Source organism: Leuciscus leuciscus (genome assembly GCF_965113295.1).
Source record: "Leuciscus leuciscus genome assembly, chromosome: 1".
NCBI classification, from domain to species: domain Eukaryota; kingdom Metazoa; phylum Chordata; class Actinopteri; order Cypriniformes; family Leuciscidae; genus Leuciscus; species Leuciscus leuciscus.
Window position 1 is genome coordinate 53,309,754 of NC_138725.1, and position 12,456 is coordinate 53,322,209.

Here is a 12,456-nt window from a genome sequence, read left to right on the forward strand (position 1 = left end):
AATCTGTTCATCATAAAGTGATCTTGTTTCTTCAGAATATGTGGGATAAATCGCTAAATTCATATGGATTTCTTTTCTGGTGTCTTTATAAACTTTTTGAACCATCAAAGTTTTGGTTACCTGGAATTTCAATGGAGGGACGGAAATCTTTTTATTTGTGTTTTCAACATGAACGAAAGTCTCATAAGTTTGGAATGACATGAGGGACATAAATTACAGAATTTTCATTTTTGGGTGAACTAACCCTTTAAAGCTCTGATATAGACCTGCAAAATTTCATACGGGAACTCTGTAAATATGTAATTAATGGATATTTGGTGGTTTAAAAAAAGGCTTGCAGAAACATGTTGATAAACACATGATGTATGATTTTTATTAAAACACATAAATACAATGTACAACTTGTCTTTACTTTTTTTTTTACATGAATGCAACAATTTAAACTGCTCTGTGATATTTTACAATTATTGGAGGAAAGGAAAACCAAGCACACTTTTAACAAGTTACTCTTCAATTCAAGTCACTAATTTCTCTGAAAAAGGTTCAACATATCAGGCATTTCTCTAAAAATAAAAATGTAATTGTTTATATGAAAAGACGATGACAAAAACATGACTAATTCCTATTGCTGGGTAGAAGGGGTGCCCGACGCAACACACTCTTTGGGTATTTGCATGGAATTGTTCTGGGACAGACAAGTAATGGCCCGTGCCAGATTATTGATGGCCTCAATCTTCCTCTCTTCCAGAGCTTTCTGCTGAGCCCACATGTTCAGTTTCCTCTCCTGCAGCTCCAGGTACAACTGCAGCAAATCCTGAGGAGGCCTGGCGTTGGGTAACTGGGATGCTGTAGCTGTGGGTGTGGGCAGAATTGGGGTAAATCGTTTACTGGCTATGGCCTTGCCCAGTTTAGTGCCATTAAGCTTTGCCTTGCGCTGAGCCTCAACCTCCTCGTAGCTCCTTCCCAGCACTTCATGCATCTCCTTGAAGAACTCCCAGTGAACACTACTGGTTCCCAGTCTTTTGGCTCGCTCCGCATTTTTGCGGTACGTCGCTAGCATGTTTCTCCACTTCAGGTCACATTCGAAGGCTTTGACTGAAACATCTGTGCTTTCATCGGCTCGTAGCTTTGCTGTCACCCTCTCGGCCACGGTCTCCCACAGCTTCTTCTTTTTGCACACAGGCTGGTCAAACTCTGGGTCCATGTCCAAACGAACGTGGACCAGATGCCATGTGGCTTGTATTGTCCACACAAACTCTGAATAAAACAAAAAATTCACAGTTATTTCAGAACAAGAATTTAACAACATATTTAGGATTGAAAGGAAATGTAATTTATTCAAATTAATTTATTAAATATAAAAGGTTTCGACCCGAAGGTCTTCGTCTGGCAAACAACAAGTACACAGAAAGGTAGACCTCATAATGACATCCTAATAGTTTGTTAACAGCATGTATTCTTTACTTCAATGAGCTCACTGCTTCTGTCTTAAATTAATACATTGTGTAAATTAATACATTGTTACCTAACTGCGTGATTTGTACATGTACATTTCTGAAATACATAACTTAGACAGTCACCTCTGATAACAGATCACTTTTAAATTGTAATGTAGACACATGCACCTTCTGTAAAGCTGCTTTGAAACGATATGTATTGTATTGTGAAAAGTGTTATACACATAAAAGTGACTTGAAATGTACAATTTATATCAGCATGAGCATCACACCTGAACTAGTAAATCAACTAATTACCCAATCATCCAATAAGCGGATTTTTTTTTTCTCCTGTTTCACAGACAGTTCTTAGATTAAGCCAGGATTAGGCCTTAGTTCAATTAGGGCGTTTAAGTAGCTTTTTAAATGTGCCTTAGAAGAAAAAAAAAAAACATTACTGGTGTGCATCGTGAGACCACACAATGACTGACATAATGTTAAGATATGCCAGTACAAATTTATTTTAGTTAAAACAGCTCAAACATGCATTTTAGTCGGGGACTATTTTAAGATTTGTCTGTGAAACCGGGGGAATAACTATCAAAAAAATTAAATAACAATGAACAGAAAAATAGACTACAAAATGTCACCAGTATACACACAAAGATAGCAATTCACAAAAAAATTTTTGAGATCAAACTATGAATTAAGACATTTTGGGGAAAGAGTATTCAATATTTATCTGATCGAGCTTGTGCATAAAATTATTTTGAATAATTAAAGAATGAACCATTAAAAAAAATGTGGATGTATCACAATCAATGTTCAGTAAAAATGAGAACATATCACAATATATGTGATAAAATAAAACATTTTATTTTTATTTATTAAATGTACCATTATTGCATGTTAAGAGATTTTTTATTCATATCACAAAAATAATCAATTATAATATTACATTCAAAATGTTCTAGAAAACGAGGTTGTTAGTTTAAAATATACCATAATAAATCTATTGTTTTGAAGGTCTGAAACTCTCCAAAGTAACTTAAACTTGTGTGAGGGCCAATCAGTCTCTCCATCAGGCTCATCGTGTCCTCCTCGCTGTGGCGATGCACAGACTGCACACTACTTCATTGACTGACTTACATATCTCACCTGCTTTTGACTTTTCGCTCTCCAAAGTCGTAACCGTAGTTGTTAAATCCTCCACCTCAATGGCGTCTGTGACAATTGACTCAATGACCTCCATGTTGCATTTATTTGTATTTATATCGTCAAACGTTATGGCGACTAATCGTGGATTTTAACAACTCCAGCGATGAGTTTTTTTCGAGCGTCGACAACAGCGATGATAATAACAACGACCTCGTTTGCACCAGACAGCGCTGGACAGGGTGTTGTTGTATTTTTTCCGGAAATGAACATTGCGTGTGATGCAGGATTTGTGGGAAATGCATGCCATTGTTTTTACAAGTCTTTCTCCCGCAAGCTAGAACGTCAAAACGCACGGCCTGTTTTGTTCCTTATCGAAAAAACTAGTATCTGCATTTATGAATTTATACCGTTTTTATTTTTCCGTTATCTCAAGTATTTAAAAAAAGACATTTATTGAGATGTTCTGAAACTACAACTCCCATATGCTTTCAAGAGGTTGAGTCTGCAAATGCCCCTCCCTTTGTGAAAACCCTCCTGTTTGTCGCTCTGCTAAAAGATGGCGCCTGTGCAAATCTGAGGAGATTGCGCTTTGTAGCGCGTAGGAAACTTGACGTGAGTAAGATGAACAGTTAACGAAGCCTTCTCACTCTTCATCGAAACATCAAAATACACCCAAATAGATTACTCTCAGGCAGCACTGTCAATGTTTTTTATTTTTTTGTGGCCTACCACCCACTGTAGGCCGTTATGAAATATATCGCACGGTTAAAAGACTTCTTTTCCCAGAAGTCATTGCTTTGGGCTTGCTTTGATTGGTGAACATGGTAGTTGTAGTTTTCAAATGTTTGTTTCTGTGTTGATGAAATGTTCTGGTCATAGAATCATGTTGTATTAGTTTCTGTGTTCTTTTAATTAATTTTATTTTTTTATTTTTTATTCTAGAAATGTGTTTGGCATTATAGCAAACTTATTTAAAGACACTCAAATATTTGACCTTAAATATTGAGAAGATTAAATAATTAAGTTTCAAAAGAGGGGTGGCGGTGGGGAGGTGGTTCTGGACTCCTGGTTCATCATGTCTACACCCTCAGAACAAGGAATTAAACTAAATTCAAAAAGTTTAAACGCCACCTCTGAGGCAGCCGCCACTCTCCCAGAATCCTCTCTGACATGGTGTTTGGCTCAGCTGTCCAAAACAAGCACATTAGCAGACAGTCCCAGCAGTGGACTAACAGGAGCTGACAATAAGTTCATCACTGGAGGAGACAAAGCCAGGGATGCAGACAAGAGACTCAGAGCTGGTCAATGGAGGGCACTGGTGGCCATTCGGACACAGCACATCAAGGGAGGTGGCGGCAGGATAGCCCGCTACCAATCACGAGGAGGACTCCCTCCTTTGTTGGATCTCCTCAAGCGACCAGAAAGCTCCAGAAAGTTTTTGGACCTGGCACTTAGCATACTGGCCAACTGCTGCACTGAAAAAGGGACACGGGTAGAAGTAAGAAACATGCTGACATTGACAGAATTTTGCTCTAATGTTTAAAGCATGCATTGATTTTATATACTGCTTTTATTTTTTGTTTAATGTTTTCTGATTAACGTTTTTTTTATTCTTCTCATAGGTAAGAAAGCTTGATGGCGTATCTGTTGTTGGTAAGTCACTCAAAGTTACACCCTACCATCTGACAAAGTTTTCCACTCATATTTTTTTATATATTCAGGGGGGACATATGGGTTGGTGAAATCCCTCAGGAACATTAACTTCTTAAAGTGGCCATAAAATCAAAATTTGATTAAATTTTTTTTTTATTTCAGTCAGTGTTATAAAATAGTGCACATCATTATTTATTTATTTAAATTGCCCTCGTAATCTTTAAAAGGGGTCATATGATGCTTTTTAATGTTTTCCTTTAGTGTGTAATGTAAGACCTGTAAAGTCACAAAGCTCATAGTCTCCCACAAAGTGATTTATTCCATCTAACAGAGAACACTGATCCAGACCTGCCTAAAACGCCTCAGTCGAAGTCCGGATGTTACTTCCTCAAACGTCCACGTCACAATGTGAAATGATAGCATAATGCCCGCCCAAAGGCTTATGCTAAGAAAGGCGGCGAGGTTTCAGCTAATTGTTATCATGTCGTGGAGACGCTGTGTGTTGAAATGAGAAAGCAAAACCGCATTCAGAGGTTAATCAGAGTTCAAGATTAATTCATAAAGCTGTTTCTTAGCAGTATAACCCAAAAGTTTGCTTGTGCACAGCACATTTTACAGACGACAGCCTCCTGAACCTGGGAGAGTACAATACCGGCTATATACAAAGACTACTTACCACTGTGAAACATTCTGCTCAAGTTGTGCTTGCAAAGTTGGTTCCGATCGGTCAACTTGATCATCTGCATTTTCAGAATCCAACTCGGACTTATACGGTAAAACTGACAACGTTGTGAATAACTGTGTTTGCAAATGCTTTAGAAGCCTTGGAAGCTGAAGCTCGCGATTATGGTATGGGGCGTTACACTTCTGACACACGCTTCAGGTGTTTGGCCAGTCACAACGCAGTGGTTCAGCTGGCCAACCAGATCACTCAGCTTTGTAGAAATCAGCGTGTTTCAGACAGATGGGGAATAGAGGAGCTGCAATAATGTGTTTTTTGAAAGTATGTTAACCTATTCTATTTCACCCGTTAATCAACATAATGAACTTTTATAATAGCATCATATGAACTCTTTAATCAATCCAACCAATTCCCAATGGACAGAATCAAATGCCACAAAGCCATTTCCCTCATATTTATATATATATATATATATATAACAAAATACAAAAAAGGATTATTAATATGATATTATTGAAAAGTTCTTCACACCTTTCACCGAAAGGTTCTTTGGGGAACTCAAAATAATTTTAGAAAGGGAGATATTGTATTAAAATGCTGCTCCTTTGCATAAAATTCTACTTTTCTCATCATTATTGTGTCACTGGACACGCCCAAGTCCTGTTGCCAGGGGTCACTCTCTCTCATGCCATGTGACTTCAGGTCGCTTTTTTTTTTGTAGATCACTGTCATTGTGAGTGTACATTTTTTTTGTGGTCTGCTCACTCATGTTTCATTTTTGTAGTGGATGTTCTCAAGAGGAATGTCTCTGTGGAGACGTTGCAAAATCGAGCAGCACGAGCACTGGGAAATCTCGCCATGGACCCGGAGGGTTCTGCTGAGGTCCACTCTGCAGGTTAGTCCCAGAATCTTCTGAGGTTATACGAATATAATTAAAAAAATATATACCTATATATTTTTTTTTACTCCATTATTATATAGTCACAGATTGTAATGCATTCTGAGCCATGAAATCATTATATATTCTGTCTCTCTCACAACAGACAAACAGTGCTGATCAGTAATCTGATATGCAGTATTAAGCTTTGCATAGTTTTTTCCTTTAAATTTAAAGTCGGTTTTTCATGTCTGAAAGGATATTTAGGCCACAAACAGCTTCTTTCAAGCTAAGCCAAATGTTCTTTCTAATATGTGCATTAATGTTTCCTGTGTACGTGCAACAGAGCATGCATGGTTTTTAACTGTTATTTCTTAGAACTGTTTCCAAGAACTTCTCTGAGCCATATAATCATATTTCTGTCTCTCTCTCTCTCTCTTTCTCTCTCTCTTAGGTGGTGTTCCACTTCTCCTGCTCTGCCTGTCTCTCTCTCCACCTCCATCCTCTCCCTCTTCACTTCCTCCAACCCCTGAACTCTGCGCTCCTAAGGTGGAATGTCTCCAATCTGCTGCCCGTGCGCTCATCTACCTTTCTGACACGCCGGCAAACCGACTCCTGCTGCTTTCACAAGGGGCTCTTCCATCTCTTGCTTTGTTCATTGCTCCAGAGTACCCTTTAGGCCTGAGACGAGCTTCTCTTCGTGCCCTTCATGAGCTCACCAGAGGTTGCAGTGCGGAGTGCGCCAGGGAGATTTCCAGGTCCGGCGCGTTGACTCAGCTGGGAGTCCTCGCCTCAGGAGAATGTGGTCGGCCGTTGGAAGAGCTAGCTTTGAAGATTCTGGCTAACTTGTGCTCTCAAGGCTGCTTGAGGCCACTGGTCGGTTCACTGGGAGTCATTCAGAAGTTCGCAGAGGAGGTGAAGAAGGATCCTCTGAAATCGGGTGTGTTCTTCAAGGCCCTGTGCCTGTGCTGCAGAGAGGCTGTGAACAGGGCTAAAATAAAGGAGATCGGGGGACTGGAGGTGCTGATCAGCTTTTTATCCACCCATCAAAACCATCCGCTCACTCGTTTCGCCTTTCTAGCTTGTGTGGACTTCGTCTACGATGAATCGGCTCTTGAACAACTGCAGGAGCTTGGGTTGGTGCCGCTGCTGATCAAGCGGTTGGTGGAGCTTGCTCAAGGAGAAGAACTGACCGCTGGAAAGATGGACACCAGCCTGTCTTCTAGCTTTCCATGCTCTGAACTGATGACCACGTGTTTTGACTCATTTGACTTCTCAGCCCTTGAAGGGAACAAGAAGGAAGATGTGAGTAAAGACCAGACGTCAGGATCCTCCAGCTTCCTCAGCCTCAGGTCAGTTCTTCATAACTTTACCAAAAGCAGAGAGCACAAAATCATGGCTGTAATAATGATGAAAGTTTTGCGCCAATGAAAATGCCCTTCATACCTCATTTTCCTATGTGGCATCAACAAAATGTTATGTTTAAAAGCGTATGATCATCATTGTGATCATCAAACATTTTTGTCAGTGATTTCATTGACTAGATGACAAAAATCAGAGAGTGCAAAATCATGGATGCAATGTTGATTTGAAATTTTACACATGAACATCCCAATCATACCATATTTTCACAATTGGCATTTTGACGAATCTCGGACAAATTTTTCTGTTAATATTAGTAATTTTTTTCTGAATAAAATGGCATCTTATTTTAGTCTACAAAATTATTAAATGAATATATTTTAGTTGATGAGAGGGCACAATCAGGCCAAACTTTTTATATATTCTAGATTTTAGCATTTTTTTTCTTCAAAAACATTGTTAGTGGATTGCCATATTATTAACAAAATTGTAGTTTAAAAGTGGTAGTTTAAAATAAGAAGTCATGTTCAAGTCATGTTGACAAAATCAGGGAGTACAAAACGAAAGAAGCAATTTTGCAACTATGAACATGCCCAGCATATCATTTTTACACTTGTCAGTTTGACCCTAAGTGATATGATAAATGTCTGTTATCCACATTGATATATGTGTTATATGAAATGTATAGCTTGTATGTTGCGCAGTTTCATCTGTGTGTTTTCCTTCCTCCAGGTCTTGGCTGGTATCTGAGGGTCTGATCTCATCTGAGGGTGAGCTGACTGAATCTCCTACTGGATCTGAAGTCTTTGGTGGAAGCCCTCAATCCTCCGTCTCATCGTCACCACTTACACCTTGCTCCGAGCTCTCCCAAACCCCGACCTTGCGTCCGCCCCACTTCTCTCCCTCCACCCGCTCTAAACCCATCCGACTGTCTTCTTCCTCCTCCGCCTCCACTCCAGTATCTCCACGAAACATACCGGGGTCGCCTTCCTCTTTACAGCCCTCCTGTACCTCCACCCCTCAATCTGAGCAACAGTCTTCAGTGACAAAACCTTCCATCACCCCCTCATCTCCCCTGCAAATCTCCTCTCCCCCCAGAAAGAGACTCCGTGCGTCTTCGACCTCTTCTGCATCCTCCTCTTGCTATGGTGTGGTCGCCCTGGAGAGCCCCCCTGTGATGTCAAAAACCCCAGTCTACCATCACCCATATCACCCCGAGGCCTGGGCTCCAGAATCCCCCATTTTTCTGCTCCTGTCACGCTTCTCCCATGCCTCAGACCCCAGCACAGCGCTCATCAACACAAACGTTTTCTCCGGGCTGTTGTACTACCTCACCCAGCACCATGACCCCAGCGGGCGGTGCTTTCGGATGCTAGGGCGGCTCAGCTGCAACCCAAACTGCTTGCAGGCTTTGGTTAGAACTGGAGCCGTGGCTCTGATCAGACAAAGACTGTGTGTGAGAGGAGAGGAGATCGGGGGATCCCACGGAGGAATAGACAGACAATCAGAAAAAGTCAGAGGCAAAATCACACAACTAGGTTTGAGACGTTTTAATATAGAGTATTGATGCATATTATATTTAAGACTGCTGTTCATTTAAGGCTAATATGTTTTCTGGCTCCTCAGGTTTGTGTCTGCTCAGTAACCTGAGGGTTCAGAGTGAGTCTGGATTCGGCTCTGGAGTTCTTACACATATCATGCTGTCAGGCTCCGAATCTGACAAGCTGTACTGTGTCCTTTCTCTGCCTCTGATTAACAGGTATGATGTATTGCCTTTCAGGATCTTTTAATCCTTTTATAGTCTAATGTATGTGGGTCAATGACAAATAGGTGTGTCAGCAATTAAGAAAGGGAAAATCTAGGTTAGAACTAGGGATGTCAATTTACACAAACTCCCATGATCGATTGTCATTTAAATTAACGATCAATTAATCGTTAGCCTAAATACTGCAATATGTGTCTACCGACGGGCATAAAGCCTACAGAATGACAGGTTGTGCAAATGCTGCTCAAAACGACATGTTCCTCACCAAATTAATGAGAAGGGTTTTTAGTCTAAATAAAGGGCTAGTAGGATTGTAAAATGAGTCGATTTGATCGATAATTTATTAAATTACTTATTTAACAATCAAATATAACGTCTAATACAACGTGTAACCAACGCCGCCTCAGATGCATGTTATTCAGAATGTGTAACTCCTGTTGTTGTGCTCTTCCTTGAACAACGCACTGAAACAGGCACCTAAACCCAGAGAATTCATAACATTTTATAACAATATTGTTCTCTTTATAATGTTATGTAATATGACAGTCCCAATCATAGTTTAGTCATGCATTGCTGTTTGAGCTGTGTGCGCTGAAGCTGATCACCAGCACACCATTTAAACAGTGTTAATTCTTAACCAAGTGCATCCTATATGAGAGAAATCAGATATCCTATAGGCCTACACAAAATAAACAATATTACAACTTACATTTGCACACAACAAAAGGCTGCGAATGCACACGCAAACGTAGTCATGAAGGTATAGCTTCATTATTTCAGTGTATATAAAAAAATGTATATATATTTTTCAATGTAAAACTTTTTTTACACAGATATCATGAATTATAGAGTTCAACAGTGCCCAGCCACATTTACAGTGGCCTTGGTACCGGAAGTATTTTTCCCATAGGAATTTAAAAGAATTTTTGTTAATGATTTATAAGCTTTAAAGTTTAAACCAAACCAAACTGCATTAAAACATTACAGACTTTCATTTGAAGCATTAGAAAGTTAGACAAAACTACTAATGAGGGTAAGAACTTCATGAAGCACCGTGAATGACAGTCTAAATAACAACGACTGAGAAATATTGATTTAAAGATGTTGACTATGTAGATAGAAAAAATATATTTTATGTTTATTGTATGTATAGGTGTACTGACAACTGACTCTGAGTCATTCGTCATGCTTCGTAGGCTAAAGGTTCTTTTGGTGTGATTTTCTAGTTTGGTTTCTCTGATCGGTAGACAATTATTGGCGTAATATTGGGTAACAAGGAATTCCATTGTTGAACTATAAAAAAAAAAAAATGTAATACCAAATTTTAATACAGAAATAAAAAAAACCTGCTAATCATGGAAGAGGTGTATGAATTTTATGTTGTATCTTTACATCCTTGACCCATGTTGTTAATTTTATTTGACAACCTCCTTTTTTCCTTTTTCAGCAACAGAGTTCTTTTGAAGAAGCTGTTGCTGGATAGTGGTGGGCTGTCTGCAGCTCTTGAACTGATTGGCTGTAACAGTGATGATGATAATGAAGATGGACAGTCTGACAAATGTAGGACATTTCTTGCCGGCTGGTTGCATCCTCTTGAGCAAGTGTCCTCTTTGAGATTTAAATTCCTGTACGTCTCTCTTCTGATTGGCTGCCTCTCCAATCTGCTGTCAGTTTCCAAGGAGGACGGAAAGAATTGTAACACAGATTCCAGAATGGAAACAACCCAAATTCTAGATAAGTCCCAACCGCAACAGAGCCAATCATGCCCCTACCTAAAAGCAACTCATGACATATCTTTCCTTCTTGATGATGGAACCCTTCTCCTAGCCAATCATAAGGCTGTCACTGGGGAAGAGGAAGCCAATGACGTCGGGTCTGAATATTTCAGAGCCCTTTTGATGGGAGGGTTTGGGGAGGCACAGAAAGCTGAAGGTGAAGCCATCCGGATCAAGGATGTAAACAGTGGGATGCTCTTACCAGTTCTCCACTACCTGCACGGGTGTCGTTTGACAGATGGAAACAAAGACCACATGTCAAAGCAAGAGACAAATTGTCTTGTTTTGGCCTCTCTAGTCTCTGGTGGGCTGGGTAGACCACAGGACGAGTTTAATTCATGCTTGGCAGAAGAGAAGGAATTCCAGAAAACCCCATTTGCTGAAATGATGAGTGGGGCTTGTAGGTTTTTAGTACCTGGTTTACAAAGGGCAGCTGAGGACCTGTGTGTTGGTCTTCTCTATTCTGTCCTAAGAAGCCTGAGCAAACGTTGCTGTCCGAATGATAACACTACAACGACCAGCAGAATGGATGTGGGCTCAGTCTGCAAGGGTCCTGAAGGATCATCACATTTGACTAAAACTGAAGTGTCAAAGTGTTTCAAACAAGATTCTAAACCCTCTCAGAGTTCCAAACAGGTTCCATCGTCATCATATTCTTCAGACAGTGACACTAAGGGAACTTGGCTGAGGTCTCTGTTGCCACAAGTGTACTGGTTCTCACAGCGCTACTCTTACCTGCGACTGGGCCAGGCCTGTCTAGCTATACTGCTGCGACCTCAGGGGCTCCATTCTGCACCCATTCACCCCTCTCTGTCTGTCGATTGCTTCCTGCGCTTGGCGCGAGAGGCGGACTGCGCCAAAGGGCTGAGGCAGGACATCTTAAGCCTCATCAAAACAGCCCTCAGCTAAAGGGGACACAGTAGTGTATAGTGAAATGAATGTAATAAATTGTGTACACAAATTTAGAAGCTGCTTTAATGCACACACAACATACAGAAAGGGATTGGGAATTACTGGATTTTTGGGGCATTTGGGATTTAAGTAAAAATGTGTTAAATTTTAGTTAGCAAGTAGCTGTCAAGATATTTTGAAACATATTTAGAACATTCTAATTCCTAATATTTTCGTTCCTCACTTTTTTTTTTCCCCCAGACATGTTTGTATATGGAGTAGAATGACCAACTTTTTTTTTTTATTTAGAAGTTGTTTTTTGTTTTTGCATTTTATCTTATTTTGCCAAAAAAGGGTTTAATGCTGATACCACATTCATCATGGTGCATCCAGATATAGTACGTGATTTTGTACAGTATGTTATGTGAATAAGATGTCATAGAGAAAGAGCTGTTTATGTTTGCTATATTTTTTTTCTTTTTGTATATGGCACTGTACAATTCATTTATAGAAATCTAGATTATATATGATGTTTGTTGGAATGCTATCTTTTTTTTTTCTGTATATATGAGAAATTGAATCGTGGAAATGGCCAAATGTTGGTGAAGGCAGAGGAGGGTTCTCAATAAATGAGCGCTGCATTAATGTTGTCTACAATGTCTTCTTCAAGAATTTAAATCTGGTTCATTTGGATTTTGAGCAATTAAAAAAAAAAAAAAAAATTTTTTTGTCCCAGACTTTATTTGGGCTGTCTGTGTAGCTTCTCCTTAGCAGCATTGTGTAAAACGTTTTGGAAACAAATAAAAGATAGCTTTAATGACAAATCTGATACCAATTTTAAAGAAAACTAACTGAAA

At 39.7% G+C, this 12,456-nt stretch overlaps 2 protein-coding genes across 2 annotated transcripts; one reads left to right on the plus strand and one right to left on the minus strand.

Moving 5' to 3' along the window:
* Positions 1-347: 347 nt before the first annotated feature.
* Positions 348-2,814, minus strand: LOC309479383 (uncharacterized protein). The gene is made up of 2 exons (XM_082143495.1): positions 2,595-2,814; positions 348-1,257 (listed from the first exon to the last, which is right to left on the minus strand). Exons 1-2 carry the CDS (start codon positions 2,686-2,688, stop codon positions 623-625), a joined length of 729 nt encoding a protein of 242 aa, XP_081999621.1. The 5' UTR covers positions 2,689-2,814; the 3' UTR covers positions 348-622.
* Positions 2,815-3,114: 300 nt separating this feature from the next.
* armc5 (armadillo repeat containing 5) lies at positions 3,115-12,244 on the plus strand. The gene is made up of 8 exons (XM_082142295.1): positions 3,115-3,206; positions 3,537-4,092; positions 4,217-4,247; positions 5,714-5,824; positions 6,261-7,158; positions 7,901-8,706; positions 8,795-8,927; positions 10,381-12,244. Exons 2-8 carry the CDS (start codon positions 3,670-3,672, stop codon positions 11,615-11,617), a joined length of 3,639 nt encoding a protein of 1,212 aa, XP_081998421.1. The 5' UTR covers positions 3,115-3,206; positions 3,537-3,669; the 3' UTR covers positions 11,618-12,244.
* Positions 12,245-12,456: the final 212 nt, after the last annotated feature.

What these genes read in the sequence shown, in the direction of transcription:
- armc5 (XM_082142295.1), top strand. Translation starts at nt 3,670, where the DNA reads ATGTCTACACCCTCAGAACAAGGAATTAAACTAAATTCAAAAAGTTTA. An exon ending in TGATGGCGTATCTGTTGTTG is followed by an intron (nt 4,248 to 5,713) that starts GTAAGTCACTCA and finishes TCATTTTTGTAG; the next exon opens with TGGATGTTCTCAAGAGGAAT. An exon ending in TCCAGCTTCCTCAGCCTCAG is followed by an intron (nt 7,159 to 7,900) that starts GTCAGTTCTTCA and finishes TCCTTCCTCCAG; the next exon opens with GTCTTGGCTGGTATCTGAGG.
- LOC309479383 (XM_082143495.1), bottom strand. Translation starts at nt 2,688, where the DNA reads ATGGAGGTCATTGAGTCAATTGTCACAGACGCCATTGAGGTGGAGGAT. An exon ending in GAGCGAAAAGTCAAAAGCAG is followed by an intron (nt 1,258 to 2,594) that starts GTGAGATATGTA and finishes TGTTTTATTCAG; the next exon opens with AGTTTGTGTGGACAATACAA.